Genomic DNA, 19357 nt, shown 5'->3' on the forward strand with positions numbered 1-19357 from the left:
TGGCACAAAAACAGTATAAACCAACCCTAATGGGTCTTTAAACCCAATAAACCCATATAACAGACTAGAAGCAGCACAGGAAACAACTGGGGGGAAAGAAAAAGATAAAACCCTTTATTTAAAAATGTGGATAAAAAAAGGATATCTTTGGCCTGGTACCTAAAAGCATATGGAGCAGAAGTCCATCAGTGGAGCCACAAGGTATAGACAGGAACTCTCAGTCTGGGGCAAGTGATGCTCTGTATTCTTGGTGCTTGGGGGGGGAGGCAAGAGTGGGAGGGCTTCTAAGTGTCCTGGCCCCACTGCTGGACCTCCTGATGGCACCTGGTATTTCTGGCCACTGTGTGACACAGAGTGTTGGACTGGATGGGCCATTGGCTTGATCCAACATGGCTTCTCTTATGTTCTTAAGAGCAGAGATCCATCAGTGGCTATGAGCCACAAGGTATAGATAGGAACTCTCAGTCTGGGGCAAGGGATGCTCTGTATTCTTGGTGCTTGGGGGGGGGGCAACAGTGGGAGGGCTTCTGGTGTCCTGGCCCCACTGCTGGACCTCTTGATGGCACCTGGTATTTTTGGCCACTGTGTGACAGAGTGTTGGACTGGATGGGTCATTGGCCTGATCCAACATGGGCATCTCTTATGTTCTCTTATGTTCTTAAAAGCCAGTAAGATAAGCACCAGCAAGCCTCAAAGGGTTATGCATTCCAAAGACAAGGTGCGACAACAGAAAGGGCCCTGTCTCTGGATGTGAAGGCATAGAGAGCAGGGTTTGGAAGGCAGATGGACAAGTATGGGAGAAGACAATCCTCCGAGTAGCCCAGCAGGGCTTAAAGGTAAGAACCAGCATTTGGAATTGTGTCCAGAAACACATGGGCAGGCAGTGAAGATCTTTCAGCACGGACCTGGGTGATTAACCGGGAATGATTAAGAAGACATTTATACTACTAATTTAACTAACATTCCTTAAAGGAAGAGACCCCAGATAATTTGTTTCTAGTAGTCCAACTTGATTACATATGAATCCACAACAGGTTCGCCTGAAGGTTTCTGGAACCTTCCATCATGGTCAATATTAACATCTTTGAAAACCATTCCTTACTAACATTCCTTAAAGGAAGTTTTGGGGACCCCAGATAATTTGTTCCTAGTAGTCCAACTTGATTACATGTGAATCCCCAACAGGTTTGCCTGAAGGTTTCTGGAACCTTCCATCATGGTCAATATTAAATTCTTTGAAAACCATTCCTTAATAACATTCCTTAAAGGAAGTTTTGGAGACCCCAGATAATTTGTTTCTAGTAGTCCAACTTGATTACATGTGAATCCACAACAGGTTCGCCTGAAGATTTCTGGAACCTTCCATCATGGTCAATATTAACATCTTTGAAAACCATTCCTTACATTCCTTAAAGGAAGTTTTGGAGACCCCAGATAATTTGTTCCTAGTAGTCCAACTTGATTACATGTGAATCCCCAACAGGTTCGCCTGAAGGTTTCTGGAACCTTCCATCACGGTCAATATTAACATCTTTGAATACCAACTTTAGCAACTTATTGATTATTGAAACCTGCCGCCTGGTCTATTACTGACAGCCTGTGCTCGCCGGCCGAAACTGAGAATGACCATCAAGCCGAATGTCTATACAGGAACTGTCTTTAATATCATAAGTTACCATCTTCGATACCATAAGTTAGTCGCTAGCACATTATATGATGTAAGTTAGTTTTAATGAATTGTTTTAGATATTTATTGTATTGTGTTTTTATGATGTTAGCCGCCCTGAGCCTGCTGTGGCAGGGAAGAAATCTAAGTAAATAAATGAATAAAGCCAGGTTAGTAATTAAGGGGTTTGGGGCAAGTGTCTTTTTTTTTTTTAGGTTGTCACTTTCTTGACCTATAATATTCTCCCGTGAAGATGGCTGTTCCTAGAAATTTAAGCTTCATTGCTGGCATTGGTATATCACATGGTATTTCTTATGGGGGAGTATGCATTCTGAGTAACTGTGTTATAATAGGTCATGCCCAGTTAATGACCAATAAGATGGTTTCCACTGTGCCACTGAGAGGGTGTTGGTTTTTCCAGAGAGGGTGGGTGGGTTTCAGAAGTAATTCGCCTTTCACAACTCCTTTGTTTACATGCCGTGAGTCAGTGAGAGGTCACCCCAGTTCCACGAAAGGGTCAACTTTAGGTTCCCTTGTCTTTGCCCACACGTGTGGTTGCTGTACTCATGTCTTCGAGGACACGGCAGTTTGCAGAAGAGGAAGGAGCGCGGTGGTGATGTGATGCCGTAGAGCAGGGGTGGCCGAACTTGCTTAATGTAACAGCCACATAGAATAAATGTCAGATGTTTGAGGGCTGCATGATACGAACAAATATTATACGTTTTTATTGAAAAATATGCAAATTTGCTTATTATTAACGTTAAACGAGACTGCCAACTTTAAATGTGTTCTCCAAGCCTCCCCACCCCACCGGCTGGCTTGGCTTGGAGAAGGGATTTAAAGAGACAAATGCCTTCTCCAAGCTGGCCAGTGGGGGGGGGTCCCTTTGAGAACGCATTAAAGTTGCTTTCTTTCTCTACTCCCCCCACACACACACCTCAAGCCTACTCAGGGAGGGGAACACTGGCTGGGGAAGGGTAGACCAATCGGGGAGGCAGGCCTCCCCTTTGTTCCCCCAGCCACCCTGCCGGGAGCTGCACAATATGTGTGAAAAAGCTGCACAATATGTGTGGCTCCTGACCTGCAGTTTGACCACCCGATAGAGTCTGCCCTTCAAAGTTGCCGTTCCTTCCAGGCGAACTGCTCTCTGTAGGCTGGAGAGCAGTTGTAATTCAGAGAGAACTCTACCTGGAGCTTGATAGCTCTTTGGGAGAATGAAGAGGGAAAGCCCCACTCATGTTGTGGTGGATTGAAGCCTTTTCCTATAGAAAACCTCTCTCCCTTGAGTTGTCCTCTTACAGTGATTTTGATTAATAATAATAAGAAGAAGAAGAAGAGGAGGAAGAGGAAGAAGAGGAGATTGGATTTATGCCCCGCCCTTCACTACGAGTCTCAGAGTGGCTTACAAACTCCTTTCCCTTCCCTTCCCCACAACAGACACCCTGTGGGGGAGGTGGGGCCGAGAGAGCTCTTTCCAGAACTGTCCTTGAGAGAACAGCTCTGACAGAACTATGGCTTGCCCAAGGTCATCCAGCAGCTGCAAGTGGAGGAGTAGGGAATCAAACCCGGTTCTCCCAGATTAGAGTCTGCGCACTTAACCAGTACGCCAAACTGGCTCCACCAAATATTGAAAGTGATGGTGTCATGACAGGCAGTCATGTAGTTGTAGGGTTGCCCGGTCTTACCTGGCTGTCGGTGGGGGGCTCCAGCCCAGGTCCCTGGATCTTCTGGTGCACGCGCCGTGATGTCATCACCCAGAAGTGATGTCATCACACCGGGTGCGATGGGGCTCTTCGGGGGTGGGGCTCCCCTGCCAGACAGCTGGCCAGCAGTGGATTGGGGCCCCCAAAAGTGGGGGGAACCTGCCCCCATCAGGGGAATGGCAACCCTATGTAGTTGTTCAAGTGTTAGGCTAAGAGCAGGGCAACTTGGTTTCAAATTTCGACTCAGCCTTGAAGCTCACTGGGTAAACCCAGGCCAGTTACTTTTCCTATCTCATGGAGTTTGTGTGGGAATAAAATGGTGAAGGGGAGCCATATTATGATGCCTTCGGCTACTTGCTATTTGGAAGAATGATGGGATGAACATGGATAAAGAGATTCCTCACTAATTCTTTGTTACCTGAACAAAGTTTGAGTCCAGCAGCACCTTGAAGACCAACAAAGTTTAATTCTGGGTATAAGCTTCCGTGTGCATGCTTATCCGAAGAAGTAAGATATCTGTATGAAAAAAGACGCTGATACTGATACACAAAAAACTGAGTAATAATCCTAATACAAAGTATAATCACATGTAAAAAATCTCTAAAATAGAAAAGTAATCTCTTGAGGTATCAAATAATGTCAACAAGTAGGAAAGTTCTCTCTTGAGGTGAAGGTGTCTGAAGAAAAACAACAACGAAAGATCCGGATATTGAGAACTCCGTTTCGAAGAACTTCCTCAGTAACTGAAACAATATATCTTCAAAAGTTCAGTTATATGCACTCTTGTGAGTTGCAGCAAACAATATCTCATTAGTGGGCAGTTATTTACAGCACATCTCTAGATGGGTGAAATATATTTTTGACAATATTTGATACCAATATTTAGACAATAGTATTGAAAAATATAAAAAGAAAAAGAATAAAGCATAAAATTGATTTACAATAAACATATATTTATTGTACACAGTGATCAGTGTTCCCTCGAAGCTGAGTTAATGTGAGCTAGCTCACAGTTTTTTAGCCTCCGGCTCACACATTCAGCTCAGGAAGGATGGCTCCAGAGCAAGCTAATTCATGCAGTAGCCAAATCACTTGCTCACAACTCTAACGCCAGCAGCTCACAAAGTAGAATTTTTGCTCACAAGACTCCACAGCTTAGCGGGAACACTGACAGTGATATATATTTTTGTAAGTCTTCAAGCAGCAGCGGGACAAACACTTGCCAGGGATGCTCTAGGCTGATCCTGCATTGAGCAGGGGGCTGTTGGACTAGATGGCCTGTATGGCCCCTTCCAACTCTGGGATTCTAGTCCAACCCATAGACAACACTGGATCTCTAATTTGACTGCACTAAGTTCTTTCTGCTGAATCTATTAGCCAAATTGCACCTTCAGCACTCTAAGGGGAAACATGTGGGAAACGGACAGTAGAGATTACGCAACTTCGCGTATCGGCCTAAAAATAGTGCTCTGCTAATGATGCAACTTGTGGCCCCTGGCAAATAAATAGAAGCCGCTTGGCCTCTAGAGGCACAGGCGAGACAAACGTTCCAGGCTGAATTCCTTTGTGGCAAGCGTGACCTCTGGAGTCAGAATGAGACCAAGCTTTGCTCTCCTGCTTCTTGCTCTGCTGGTTGGTTGCCACACCAGCACTGCAGGTAAGAACCGTCTCTGGGGTTCCTCCTGTTGTCCTTTCCTTTCCTGCTCAATGTTTTGTGTTCATGTTTAGTGTTTCGTTTTGTACTGCATCCATCTTCCCTGGAATGGTATCACAACATCCCTGAGAGGTAGATTGCTTTGTAGGTAGGACAGGGAGGGATGGGTTGGTGGTTGTGTTGTGCATCAAAGAGGGCATAGAACCAAATAAGTTAGAAAACATCAGGGGAATGAACTCCCCAATGGAAACGATATGGTTGGAAATACTGGGCACTAAGATCCAGAGGAGTTAGTCTGTTGCTGCAAAATAGTAAAAAGTCCAGTAGTGCCTTTAAGACTAACAAACTTCATTGTAGCATAAGCTTTTGAGAAACACAGCTCTCTTCATCAGATGCATCTGACGAAGAGAGCTGTGTTTCTCAAAAGCTTATGCTACAATAAAGTTTGTTAGTCTTAAAGGCACTACTGGACTTTTTACTATTTTGGGCCCTAAGAGTTACTTAAAAGTGGGGGTATACTATTGCCCGCCTGATCAAACCATTAAGGCTGATTCTTGAGATGCAGAAGGAAATACGGGAGGTAACTAAAGCAGATGTTATTATATTGGGAGACTTCAACTCCCCTCACATTGATTGGGTAAACATATACTCAAGTCATGCTGTAGAAACGAGATTCCTAGACAACAGAAATGACTGTGCACTGGAACAGTTGGTCACAGAGCCAACCAGAGGGATAGTGATCTTGGACTTGGCTCTGAGCGGGTCTCAAGACATGGTGAGACGTAGAGGTTGTTACCCCAACTGGGAACAGTAACCACAATGCTATTAAGTTCAGCATTCAGGTCAATGGAATGTTACCTCTAAAGTCGAAAACTGCAAAGTTCGATTTCAAAAGAGGGAACTTAACAAAAGTGAGGGAAATAGTAGAAAGGAAGCTGAAGAGGAAATACAAGAGAGTCAGATTCCAAGAGGATGCTTGGAAGGTATTTAAAACCACACAAATTGAAGCCCAAATAAAATGCATTCCATGGGTTAGGAAAGGCACTGCCAAGTCTAAAAGGCGAAGAGTACCTATTACATCGGGTATTGAATCTTTGGTAGTTAGGTATGATAAGATAGGAGACCATATACATGTAGTGTCACTGTGTTCTCCTTTGGGTTTGATTTGTTTAAAGATATCTGTTAAACTCGTTTCTGTAGTCTTCTTCTAGCCTGAGAAGTGTTTTTATGAGACTCTTTTTAAGGTGCTAGATATTTCCAGCTCTTTTTGCGCTCTTGCGGGGGTGTTTTGGGTCCTTTCAAACAGTTTTCGCCGGCAGCCGCGGCACAATCACTTCTTGAAAATGCCTTCAGTTATTTATATCTGAGACTTCTCGGCCTTTTGTGGTTCCCTCAGCAATCTTTGACCCAGACGGTCTCAACTGCAGATGTAATAGAGTCACATCCGCCTTCATCCATCCCTCAAAATATGCATCCATCAAGATCACGCTGCCTGGAATCACTTGCCGAAGGACGGAAATCATGTAAGTCACCTTGGGTGGGCTCCTCACACACCACACTGGGGCACCAAAATGGGACTTGGCGTTCCTGTACTGAGAGTATTTTCCATCTTGTTTTTGCTGCCATGTAAATAATAAGGAGCTGCGGTGGCTCAAGTGGTTAAGACACTGAACTGCAGGCTGTGGAAGGTCAGTAGTTCAGCAGTTCAAGACCCGGGTGCCGCATGACGGAGTGAGCTCCCGTCTCTAGTTCCAGCTCCTGCCAACCTAGCAGTTCGAAAGCAAGAAATTGCAAGTAGATAAATAGGTACCACTTCGGTGGGAAGGTAACAGCGTTCCGTGCGCCTTGGTGTTTAGTCATGCCGGCCGCATGAGCACGGAAACGTCTTCGGACAGCGCTGGCTCTTCGGCTTGGAAACGGAGATGAGCACCGCAACCCTAGAGTCGGACTCGACTGGCTTTCGAGCAAGGGAACCTTTACCTTTACTTTAAATAATATGTACCTGCATTCTTCTGTGCGTCATAAAGGGACAGGGGCTGTCAGCTATAATGCTGTGTACAGTGCATACTATCTGTTGCTCTGTATAAGGTCCCACTACGTAATTTCTGCACAGTTCAGGGGTGGACTGGCCTTTTGACTTACTGGGAAATTTCCCATTGGGGCATTGCCCTTGCAGGCTACTCATGGCCAGCCAATCCCCAACAACTCTGCCTGAGCTAGGGATGCCAGATCTGGGTTGGGGAATTCCTGGAGATTTTGGGGGTGGACTCTGGGTAGGGCAGGGTATGGGGTAGGCTTGCCAGCCCCCCGGTTTGGGCGGGGGATCCCCCGGTTTCAGGGGCTTCTCCCCACCGCGGACCAGCTGGCCAACATGGAAAGCCCCACCCCTAAACAGGGATATCGCCACGTGATGTCCCTGACGCGACGACAATCACCTGGAAGTGAGGACAAAAAAACCATAGCATTTCACCCAAATCCCAGAGTGTCCCTCACCCCTGGAACACCCCCCAAATCCCCCTGCTGGAGGGACAATAGGACCTGGCCACCTTAGTTTGGGGAGGGGTATAATGGCAGAGTTCACCTTCCAAAGCAGCCATTTTCTCCAGGGAAACTGATCTCTCTAGTCGGAAGGTTGGCAACCCTAGCAAGGTGTGGTTCTCCCAATTTAATGCATAATCCTTTGCACAAAACCAGCCATCCAGTATTAAAAATCTGGACGGCATGACAAACCTTAACATCTCTTTCTTCCTGCGTCACACAGAGGACTGACTGCAAACGCTGACCTCACCTTTGCCTGTTTTGCAGAATCAAGTTGAAGAAGACAGAAAAGTTTGTGTGTATCGATCCTGAAGCAAAGTGGGTGAAGAATGTGCTGGCAGCCATGTAAGTACAAATATAAATCATCCTGCTGTGTCACTAGGGTTGCTAGGTCCCTCCTGGCAACCAGCAGGGGATGTGGGTGGACTTATCAGGAGCAGGAAGAAGGCCCAGGTTACATCGCCAATGATGTGGTGATGTCACTTCCTGCATATCTTGAAAGTGATGTCATCATATTATGCCATTGCGGTAATGCTCTGGTATCCGGGCAGGAACTCTATGGGGGAAATGACTTCTACCATAAGAGTTTTTGCCCAAATACCAGAGTATCACTTGGATGTTGCTGATGTGATGACATCACTTCCGGCACACTTCCGGAGGAGGGCCTCCCTCCTGCACAGTCCCCCCACTGGCCAACTGACCAGCGTCCGGCAGCAGGGCCTGGGAGTGGGAGATCCCCCACCTCCAGCGGGGGGCTGGCAGCCCTATGAGTCACACATTTGGCCCATCTCGTTAGAACTATCTGTTCTGACTGGTCACAGTTTTCTTTGGGGTCTCTAAATGAGGGCCTTTCTAGCCCAGAATTTGAGATTCTTTTATGGGCTTTAGCACAGGGGTCTCCAACCTTTTTCAGCCCATGGCCACCTTTGGAATTCTGACACAGTGAGGTGGGCACAGCCACAAAATGGCTGCCACAAAACGGTTGCCACGGCTTACCTCCAGTCACACAGTGAAGATCCTTGTGCTGTGGTGGCAGCTGCGGCCAAAGCAGCATTTTTAAAAATCCGCATAGTCAATCAAATCTCCAGTGCCTTGCTGGGCAAAAGCCCCACCTAGTCCTGCCCACTTTTCAAAAACACTTGGTTGGCATCAGGAACAATGTTGGCAGCAGGGGTCATTTCATAAAAAAGAGGCGCAGGAGCTCATTAGCATAACTCATTAGCATAACTTATTTGCATATGCCACACCCCCTGACATCACTGGAAGTGTGTCAGAAGGCAACACCCACTGCAACTTACCTATCTGCTTCTTGCTCCTCGTGGCCCGGGGCTGCTGGGAGCAGGGGGCGGGGCTTGTTGCATGTGCCCGCCCCCTGGGCTCTTTACTGCTGGAGCTCTGCTCTTCGTACATCACAAGATGGCTGTCTCTGAGTGCGAAATAGGGAGCCTTTCCCTATATTAAAGGTAAAGGTTTCCCTTGCTCGAAAGCCAAGTCGAATCCGACTCTAGGGATGCGGTGCTCATCTCCGTTTCAAAGCCGAAGAGCCAGCGCTGTCCAAAGACGTTTCCGTGGTCATGTGGCCGGCATGACTAAACACCAAGGTGCACGGAACGCTGTTACCTTCCCACCGCAGTGGTACCTATTTATCTACTTGCAATTTCTTGCTTATCCACACTTATTCTCTGATCTTTCCTACAGAAAACACAGAAACTCTCCTCAAAAAACGAAGTTTCAAGTGAAGGAAACAGATGAACAACAGAAAAGCCCCAAAATGTGAAATGCATCTTATTTATTTCTGCTTTTGACTCTGTCTGTCTGGGTGGGAGGAACATCCCTAATCTTCTTTGAATCCCCGGCTCTTAAAACCTAACCAAGCTATGTCTAGGGTTACTGACCTGGACATCTCCGGGAATTACAACTGATCTCCAGACTATAGAGATTATTATTTCTGGAGCGTTGCTTTAGCGGATGGACTCCATGAGGTCCTTCCCTTACCCCCTCCCAACCCCCCTCCCAGCATTCTGCTAAAACCTGGGTTGTAGTATCATCTGGAACCTCCATGTTCAGAGGCACTCAGCCTTTGAATCCCAGACCTAGGAGGCAACGTCAGGGGAAGGTCTTGGCCTCTATACCCTGTTGTTGGACTGGCAGAGGAACTAGTTGTCCACTGTGTGAGACAGGATGCTGGACTAGATGGACTATTGGTCTGATCCAGCAGGGCTCTTCTTATGTTTTTATATTTTTACCCAGCTAGACCCTTTTGAGAACTACTATTGATATCACTTTCATCCAGTTGATTTCTAGGATAAGCATTTTAAACTGTGATAAAAAATGATGCAGGAGCATATTCCTCGAAGTTTTAAAAACAAGCATTAAATAATATCGTGGCTCACCTTTTGCTTCCTTTTGTATGCACGTCAAAAGTAACATATTATTCTGCCAGCTGCATTTTCATATAACCTGCTTTAAGCGACTTTTTATGATGCTCCACTGTGAAGAGATGAAAACTGATTCTGGGTTGTTGCTGTTGTTACGGAGTGTTATGAATAAAAGTCAATACATTTTTTAAAAATGTCTTTTCCTCGCTTTTTTATGACGTTTTGCAAAATCTATCGCTTCGGATAGCACATAGAACTGTTGGGTACTTGGGGAAGAACTCCATATTCTTGACAACCAAATATTACATTTTTTTGATTCCTGAGAAACTACAGTTACACACTCTTCACTTCTCTGAACGAGGAGACGCATCAGTGACAACATTCGCCTGGATGGTTCCTTTTGGAAAAGAGAGAACTGAGGACGTCTGGCTTTTTGTAATATTTGCTTTATTTATGTTGTGTATACAGCCTGACGAAGCCGGGCATGCCCGGGCTTGTCCAAAGACCCAAAACCTCAAGCTTCATGCCGAAAGACAATGGGCCAGTAGGATCCTAGCCAGGCCCAATGAAAGGGCTAGGTCCCAGGCCGGGAGGCCAATAGGTCTCTCGGTTACTGTAAATAGCTATCGGGAGTGGGGTGTGTGTTCTGGTGGTGGGTTTCTGAAGAAATATAAGCCGGCCTGCGAGCCGGCCAAGGTGTCTTGTTCCTGACTAATAAAAGGTATGCTTAGCTGAAATCACTCTCCGTATGCATACTTTTCAATTTACAAATATGCAGCCAGAGGGAGCGGGGGGGGGGGGGGGGGGAGGCACTCCTGCAGGGCAGGGAATCCACCACCCCACATCGATCCTCAGAGAAACTGCACCCTGAAAGGGCTACAGCCAGCTCACAGCATAGGGTTGCCAACCTCCAGGTGTTGGCTGGAGATCTCCCGCTATCACAACTGATCTCCAGGCAATAGAGGTTAGTTCACCTGGAGAAAATGGCTCCTTTGGAAGATGAACTCTATGGCGTTATACCCCATTGAAGTCCCTCCCCTCCCCAAACTCCACCCTCCTCAGGCTCTACACCACACCCCAAATTTACGAGTATTTCTTAACGTGGAGCTGGCAACCCTATCACAGCAGGGTCCGTCAGTTTTTCTCTCTGCCTCTTCCAGAATCAAAACTGCTCCTTTCTCCACACATGCACAAACATTTGATTCATCCCTTCAGCTGTAAGGCAGGCGGGGGGGGGGTCGCTTTGGAGGGTGGCACCTATGGCATAATTCCCTGTTGTGATCCGTCTCCTTCCCAAACCCCTCTCCCAAGTCTCCTCCCCAAAACCTTCAGGAATTTCTCCACCCGGAGTTGGCAACCGTAGCCCTGGATGGAGCCATTTTCTAACAATTAAACGCCCATGGGGTGATATTTGCAGTCATCTAGAAACATTAGGATTCCCTGTTTATTTCTTTTCTTTACTTTCTTTAGTTTCTTCATACCCCAGTTTTCTCCCTAGTGGGAACCCAAAGCGCCTGGCATTACTCCATCCTCCCGATTTTGCCATAGGCTGTGGCTCCCCACTCCACACCCCGAGGCATGCCACTTTAGGCCAAGCCTAGCTCAGACACCTTAAAACTCAAAAAAATATGGTAACGTTACCAAGGTGCCTTACAATCAGAACTGTGGAGGATCAGAATAGAACTAGGACGGCATAACTGCATTAGGATCCAATTAACAAGAAGAAGAGATTGGATTTATACCCCGCCCTTCACTCAGAGTCTCAGAGCGGCTTACAATCTCCTTCCCTTCCTCTCCTCACAACAAACACCCTGTGAGGCAAGTAGGGCTGAGAGAGCTCTGACTGAGAACTGCTTTTGAGAGAACAGCTCTGAGAAAACTGGGACTGACCCAAGGTCACCCAGCTGGCTGCATGTGGAGAAGTGGGGAATCAAACCCGGTTCTCCAGATTAGCGTCCACCGCTCTTAACCACTACACCAAACTGGATCTTCCCTTTTGTAATCTATAGTACTGAGTGTGGGTGGGTTCTAGTGCCCATGGCTTCTCCACAAAGAATTCTGGGCACTGTAGTTTGATGGGAACTACAGCCTGCTTGAGGCCAAGGACAGTGTGTTGTGTGGGAACCGTGTAAGTGTCTGCCTCTGCAAAGAAGGGGCAAATAGCTTCATCCTTCAGTCAAGCCTTTTTTATTTCTTGTCAAGAAAGGGATGATGTGGATATACAATAATCCTAGCAAGGATCAGGCTACAAACGAGACATAAAATGTGTGAAATTTAAAACAGAGCAGCATAGGGTTGCCAAGTTGGCAAATTTCTGGCGATTTGGGAGCGGTACCCGCAGAGGACAGAGTTAGGGAGGGGAGAGAACTCAGCAGAGATATGATGCCATAGAGTATAGCCTCTGAATAAGGTTTCCAACTCAGGGGTAGGAAATTCCTGGATACATTTTTTTTTGGGGGGGGGCGGGTTTGAACCTGGGGAAGGGAGGTACCTCAGAGGAAGGATAATACTCTAGAGTCCATCCTCCAAAACAGCCATATTCTCTAGGAGGGAACTGATCTCTGCTATCTGGGGATCAGTTGTAATTCTAGGATATCTGCAGGCTTCATCTGGAGGTTGGCAACCCTATTGCATGAACGTGTGCAGAGTGTATCTGCTTCTTCTACTGATGATCCCATAGCCCATCTAAGGGAATTGGGAAAGGGCTTCCAAGGAAGTTCCAGCTCCATCGCTGATTTTTCAAAAGAACTGGACCGTTTTGTAAAATGAGAGAGTGTGGAGCATCTTTGATAAGGGCTGGAAGAAACATAGCAGTGATGGGAAGAAGCGAACAGGTCCCTGCCTGGTGATGCTGCCAGTTGTATTTCTACTGTGTTCCATACTCGGAAAGGGATTTGGGTACCCGACTCACAAACAGGCAAATACTGCCTTCTAGTGGGCACTGACATGATAGCCAAATATAGCTCTCAGATTTGAGCCAGCTTGCAGGCAATTTTATGGCTGCCCCAAGTATGTATGTACAGCTCATAGGTCAGCCAAATAAGATGGTTGTGAAAAACAAACGACCAAGTTCTCAGCTGTTTTGTACTAGCTGTTTACATTGACTTCAGGAACGTGCCACTGACTGACACCAGGCCCGATCTGCATCTAGCATTTGCTCCAAACCCACACTGGAACAGGAAAAGATGCGGCTCAAAGCCACATTCAGATAACCCGGGGCCAGTTTGGCTTAGGAGGGATTTTCCAGAACAATCTTCATTTCATCAATCTTTTTACAGATGTTTCTATGCCACTTTTCTCTATAAAGCTCAAAGAACAGGCCACGTAAGGCAAAGTTTAAAAAAGAACTTTTTAAAAAGGGGAGAGTTGGTATTTCACTTTCAAATTACAGATGTCAACTTTTCAAGCCTTCCGCAAATCCTGATCTGCCAGAACGCAACAGGGTGGGAAGCATTTCACATCCCTCTGCTAGGAAGAAATTCCTTGCCTCAGTGCAAAAGAAAGTAGCCCTGACCAGCCACTGCTTGTCTCACTCTCAAACCACTTCCATTCTAGAGGGACGCAAGATGTCCATTCGCCCTTTGTCTGAACAACCTGAGGTCCAGTGGCTGAACCCCGTCCTCCTCCTCCCCACCCCCCCCCCCGCATCGGCCATGCTGCTGCCCAGAGATTGGTCCCTGTCCGCCAGATGCTGATGTCACAAGGACAGCATCACAAAGCCCCAGGGAGACAGAGGTGTATAAATAGGCTTGAGCCTTGGCAGTTGGAGTCACACAGCAGAGGCTGCGAAGGGAGAGGCCCGCCATTGGGCTCATGGTAAGCCACCCAGAGGGCCAATGGCGAATCTTAAAGTGGGAGCTGGTGGGGAGAAGGACGGTTGGTAGGAGGCGGCAAGGCAGGAGGTGGGGAGGAGGCAGATGGAGATGGTTTTATTGAAAACGGCATTTGACTGGTTTAGTTTTGAAAGACTGGCAGTCCACATTGGAGTTTTTCTTCATTGCCGCTTTGAACGGGTTTTTATAATTGTTGTTTTATTTGTATTGTTTCAGAGGCTCCAGAAACAGCAAGATCGGCGAAGGGTGTGCTGAAGACGCAGTGATCTGGGGTTTCCCTCCCCCCCCTCCCCTTCCCTTTCCTCTCTTTTGACTACTTTTGACTCCTGTTCAGCCCCAAACTACTGAAGGCACAATAGTGTCCTCACAGGGTCCTGACACTTCCTTCCTCTCCTCGACCTCCTCCACCCCCACTCACCCACCCACCTGCCCCCGCTCCCCTTCCCTCCCCTTCCCTCCCCTGGCCCCACCATTCCCTATTCCACTCCCTCCAGTGCCCCAAGCAATAGCTGGGGCGGTAGAGGGAATGGAACAGGGAGTGGTTGGGGGTGGTGAAGGAAAGGGAACCAGGGACATGCCAGCTACAGACCTCCCATTCCATTGTTTCCCCGAGAGGAACCCGTGGAATGGGAGGCCTGTGGCTGACCCCTCCCCTGTCTCCGCCCCCCCTCCCCTGGGAGTGGAAACTCCATGGTAGCTGCGCCAGGCAGCGGCCCTATGCTAGAGAAGTCTTCCACTGGAGCTAGCGAGGTAAGCCAAATGCATGAGCAAAGGATGGGGCACACCGCACCCTCCCCGTTCTCTCCTCTCCTCCCCCACCCTTTGGTTAGCTGCCGCTGGGCTACTCCAGACATGCATGGCTCCTCGGCAGCTGGCTGGCTGCTCTGTTGGGAGGGGTGGCATCCTGTGTTCCCTCTAAGCTTGAGAGAGTGTGAGCTAGCTCACAGTTTTTTAGCCTCCGGCTCACACATTTTTTTTGTCTTGGCTCAGGAAGGAGGGCTCCAGAGCAAACTAATGTATGCAGCAGCCAACCCGCTCGCTCACAACTTTAATGCCAGCAGCTCACAAAGTAGAATGTTTGCTCACAAGACTCCACAGCTTAGAGGGAGCATTGGCATCCCAAAGGTTTTACATTTAAAAAAACAAAAAACAAATGGGCCTTCAAGCCTCTCCCATTATTCCCAATGGGCAATCCTGTCATTGCTTTCAATATATCCCCCTCCAAGTTGTGTGCAGATTGGCTTTGGGGGAGGGGGAAAAGATCCCTCCCTAGGGTCCAATGTGCAAAGCGGGGGGGAGAGAAGTGTGTCAAACGGCCCCCCCTGCAAGCTAGAAGCATCAAACTTGCAGAAGACCTCCCCGGGCTGGTGCAGGTGCAAAAGGGGCATGCATTCTCAAAATCCTGCTTTAAATTATGTGTCTGACAGCAATGTGGTCATCTGGGTGCTTGAAAAGGTGGCAGTTGAGCGTCTTGGGCAGGGTAAGCTCAACTCTTCAAACATTCTGACCTGGATGGCTCAGGCTGGCCTGATCTTGTTGGATCTCAGAAGCTAAGCTAGGGCTGGCCCTGGTTAGTCCTGGTTAGTCCAGGTTAGTCCAGGCTTGCTCACAAAGCCAGACAACGGCAAATCCCCTCTGAAAGTCTCTCGCCTTGAAAACTCTATGGGATCAGCATAAGTGGGCTGCAACTTTTGCCACTAAGAACATAAGAGATGCCAATGTTGGATCAGGCCAAAGGCCCATCCAGTCCTACACTCTGTGTCACACAGTGGCCAGAAATACCAGGTGCCATCAGGAGATCCACCAGTGGGGCCAGGGCATTAGAAGCCCTCCCACTGTTGACCCCAAGCACCAAGAAGACAGAGCATCACTTGCCCCAGAGCCGCTATCCATACCTTGTGGCTAATAGCCACTGATGGACACAAACTGCTGTTTGTGCAAGTGAGAGCATGGCTAGAAATGAGTTCTGATTATTGTATATGCTACCGAAAGGGATGCTTTCCCTACCAGTTTCGTTTCATGCCAGGCAGTGTTTTGTACTGTTGTTGTTGTTCTTCTGCAGTTCTTCAGGACTTGGGAACTTTGGCCACCCAGCTATAAAAGGTGAAGACAGAACAATGACTTCCTTCACGTCCGCTGTCCAGCCCCTGGCAAGGCACCAAACTGCATCCTTCCCTCTTTCTGCTTTATTGCAGAACTCAAAAGGGAGTTTTGACGGCCCTCCAAGGACATGACTAACAAGTGGAGTTGCATTTCTTTGTTGCCTTCCTGCAAATCAGAGAATAGAAAATCAAAGCCCAATCTGTGTTTCTTCCTCCCACATCCCGTTTCTGTCCTTCTGGAAACAATGCCATGGAGTCCACACTCTCCAAAGCTCTAGTTTCCTAGGGTTGCCAACCTGGAGATTTTGGGGGTGGAGACTGAGGAGGGTGAAGTTTGGGTAGGGTTGCCAGGTCTTACCTGGCTGCTGGCTGGGATGCTCCTGCCCAGTCCCGGGATCTTCTGGCACATGCCCAACATGCCCAGTGTGATGACATCACCCGGAAGTGACATCATTGTGCCCACTCTAGCATTTGGGCAAAAAGACTCTATGGCCACCATAGAGTTTTAATCCAAATGCTAGAGCGTCCCCTGCACACCGGGTACATTGGGGCTTTTGGGGGGCTGGGCTCCCCCCGCTGGCCAGCTGGCTGTCAGCAGATTGGGGGCCCTGAAATCGGGGGACCTCCGCCCCCATTGTGGGGGTGGCAACCCTAGGTTGGAGGAGGCGAGAGACTTCAACGGGCTATAATGCTATAGAGTCCACCTTCCAAAGTGGCCATTTTCTCCAAGTGAACTGATCTTGGTTGCCTGGGTATCAGTTGTAATCCTATCCCAGGAGATCTCCAGCCACCAACCGGAGGATGGCAACCCTAGCCATTTCCTCCAGGGAGCCTGATCTCTCCATCTGGAGATCCAGGGGTCATTTCCTGCAGGAGCACGCAGGAGCGCACAGGAGCGGAGCTCCAGCAGTAAAGAGCCCGGGGGGCGGGCACATGCAACTAGCCCCACCCCCTGCTCCCAGCAGCCCTCAGTCAGAGCAAGAAGCAGCCAGGTAAACTGCAGAGCCCCCCCCCCGGGCCCCCCGTCCAAAACAGTCCAATGGTACCTTTAAAACCAAGTTTTATTCAGGTATAAGCTCTCCCTCCTCTGCGAGGACAGATCTGCACATTCCTTCCTCCCCCCCAATAGCTAGCAATCCAAAACAGTCCAGTGGAGCCTGAGTGGTGGGTGTTGCCTTCTGACACACTTCCGGTGATGTCAGGGAGTGTGGCATATGCAAATAAGTTATTCTAATGAGTTATGCTAATGAGCTCCTGCACCTCTTTTTCTACGAAATGACCCCGTGGAGATCATTTGTAATTTTGGAACCTCTCCAGGCCCTGCCTGGAGGCTGGCAATCTAATGGGGAGATGGACCTAAGCCTTCACCTTAGCACTGCCTCCCTGATCCAAAACAACTGTAGAACGTTGATATTTGCCCTGCTGGGAAGACTTCCGTGTACCAACGGACTAGATGTGAACCAACAGGCTACACATAAGTTGTGGTGATTGTTTTTTAATTAAAATATTTTATGCTTCCTTTCCATTCAATTTAGGAGTGACTGGGGGTGGTGAAGGAAAGGGAACCAGGGACATGCCAGCTACAGACCTCCCATTCCATTGTTTCCCAACATAAGTTGTGGTGATTGTTTTTTAATTAAAATATTTTATGCTTCCTTTCCATTCAATTTAGGATCCTCAAGGCAGCGGACCATTGAAAACGTTAAAACCAACTTCAAAAATATGTATATATGAAACAATGACAGCTGAACATCATGAAGGCAAAAGTAATTATTACTGGGGAATTACACAGATTTAAGGTTCATGATGAAGACACTGGAATGGTTCAAGATTTGTACTCCTTGGCTCCATGATTAACCCAAAGGGAGACTGAACCCAGGAAGTCAGAAGGAGACTGAAACTGGGGAGGGCAGCGATGAAGGAGCTAGAACAGATCCTTAAGAGTAAGGATCTGTCGCTGGTGGCCAAGAAGTGCGTTCAGACGGGCAGCTAATCCCATCATTATGCCATCTTGAATTTTATCCCAATCTTTTTAATCTATCGTAGCATGACCAGACATCCCCCTGGTGAATTGCCTTACCGTGCGCTGCCTCCGTTGTGGATTGTCTAGATGGCATCCACTGAAGGAGGCATGTGCGGTGGGTTTTTTAAAAAAAACCATTTTGCACATGCGCATAGGCGTCACAGCGCATCATTGAAGGAGGCGTGCAGTGGTTTTTTTTAAAAAAACTTTTTGCACATGTGCATAGCTGCGGTGGCTCAAGTGGTTAAGACGCTGAACTGCAGGCTGTGGAAGGTCAGTAGTTCAGCAGTTCTAGACCCGAGTGTGCCGCATGATGGAGTGAGCTCCCATCTCTAGTTCCAGCTCCTGCCAACCTAGCAGTTCGAAAGCAAGAAATTGCAAGTAGATAAATAGGTACCACTTCGGTGGGAAGGTAACAGCGTTCTGTGCACCTTGGTGTTTAGTCATGCCGACCACGTGACCACAGAAACATCTTCGGACAGCACTGGCTCTTCGGCTTTGAAACGGAGATGAGCACCGCAACCCTAGAGTCCGATTCGACTGGCTTTCGAGCAAGGGAACCTTTACCTATAGACATCACAGCACGTCCTTGTTGATCCGCGCATGTGTAGAGATTTTCTTAAATGGCGCCCGCTCGGGATGGTCTGACCACCCCAACGGGAGGATTGCGCGCTGGTGGAACGATCAGACGGGTGAAAGTCTGCAGTTGTCCCGCAGGTAACCGAAAACCCCAGATTTAAAGTGCTATCTTTTAAGTACAGCTCCAAAGCGCGGCAAAACAGGATGCCCACGGAAGAGGGATATTTCCCAGATGTTTGTGCCTGGACATTACCTTTAGATCCATGAGGCAATCGTGCCTCGCGCGGATCTAAAGAGCTATCTGATCGGACTCAAGTTACTTCATGCCACAGTATTCCCTATGTATGGATGTGAAAGTTGGACAATGAAGAAAGCTGACAGGCAGAAAGTAGATCAGTTTGAAATGTGGTGTAGAGTTTAGACAAATAAGTGGGTCCTATTCTCCCCCTCCTGCCAACCTAGCAATTCAAAAGCAAGAAATTGCAAGTAGATAAATAGGTACCACTTCGGTGGGAAGGTAACAGCGTTCCGTGCTCCTTGGTGTTTAGTCATGCCGGCCACATGACCACGGAAACGTCTTCGGACAGCACTGGCTCTTCGGCTTTGAAACGGAGATGAGCACCACAACCCTAGAGTCGGATTCGACTGGCTTTCGAGCAAAGGAACCTTTACCTTTTTATTCTCCCCTAGCTGTGAGCAATGCTCCCTCCAAGCGGTGAAGTCCTGTGAGCAAAAATTCTACTTTGTGAGCTACGGGCATTAAAGTTGTGAGCGAGCAATTTGGTCACTGCATAGATTAGTTTGCTCTGGAGCCACATCCTTCCTGAGCTGAGACAAAAATGTGTGAGCCAGAGGCTAAAAAGCTGTGAGCTAGCTCACAC

At 47.9% G+C, this 19357-nt stretch overlaps 1 protein-coding gene across 1 annotated transcript; it reads left to right on the forward strand.

Moving 5' to 3' along the window:
• Positions 1-4914: 4914 nt before the first annotated feature.
• LOC107118797 (interleukin-8-like) lies at positions 4915-9667 on the forward strand. The gene is made up of 4 exons (XM_015421169.1): positions 4915-5026; positions 6420-6546; positions 7829-7906; positions 9260-9667. The coding sequence occupies exons 1-4, from the start codon at positions 4963-4965 to the stop codon at positions 9336-9338; spliced, it is 348 nt and encodes a 115-aa protein (XP_015276655.1). The 5' UTR covers positions 4915-4962; the 3' UTR covers positions 9339-9667.
• The last annotated feature ends 9690 nt before the right edge of the window (positions 9668-19357 follow it).

Source organism: Gekko japonicus, unplaced genomic scaffold (genome assembly GCF_001447785.1).
Source record: "Gekko japonicus isolate JY-2015 unplaced genomic scaffold, Gekko_japonicus_V1.1 scaffold644, whole genome shotgun sequence".
Classification (NCBI taxonomy): Eukaryota; Metazoa; Chordata; class Lepidosauria; order Squamata; family Gekkonidae; genus Gekko; species Gekko japonicus.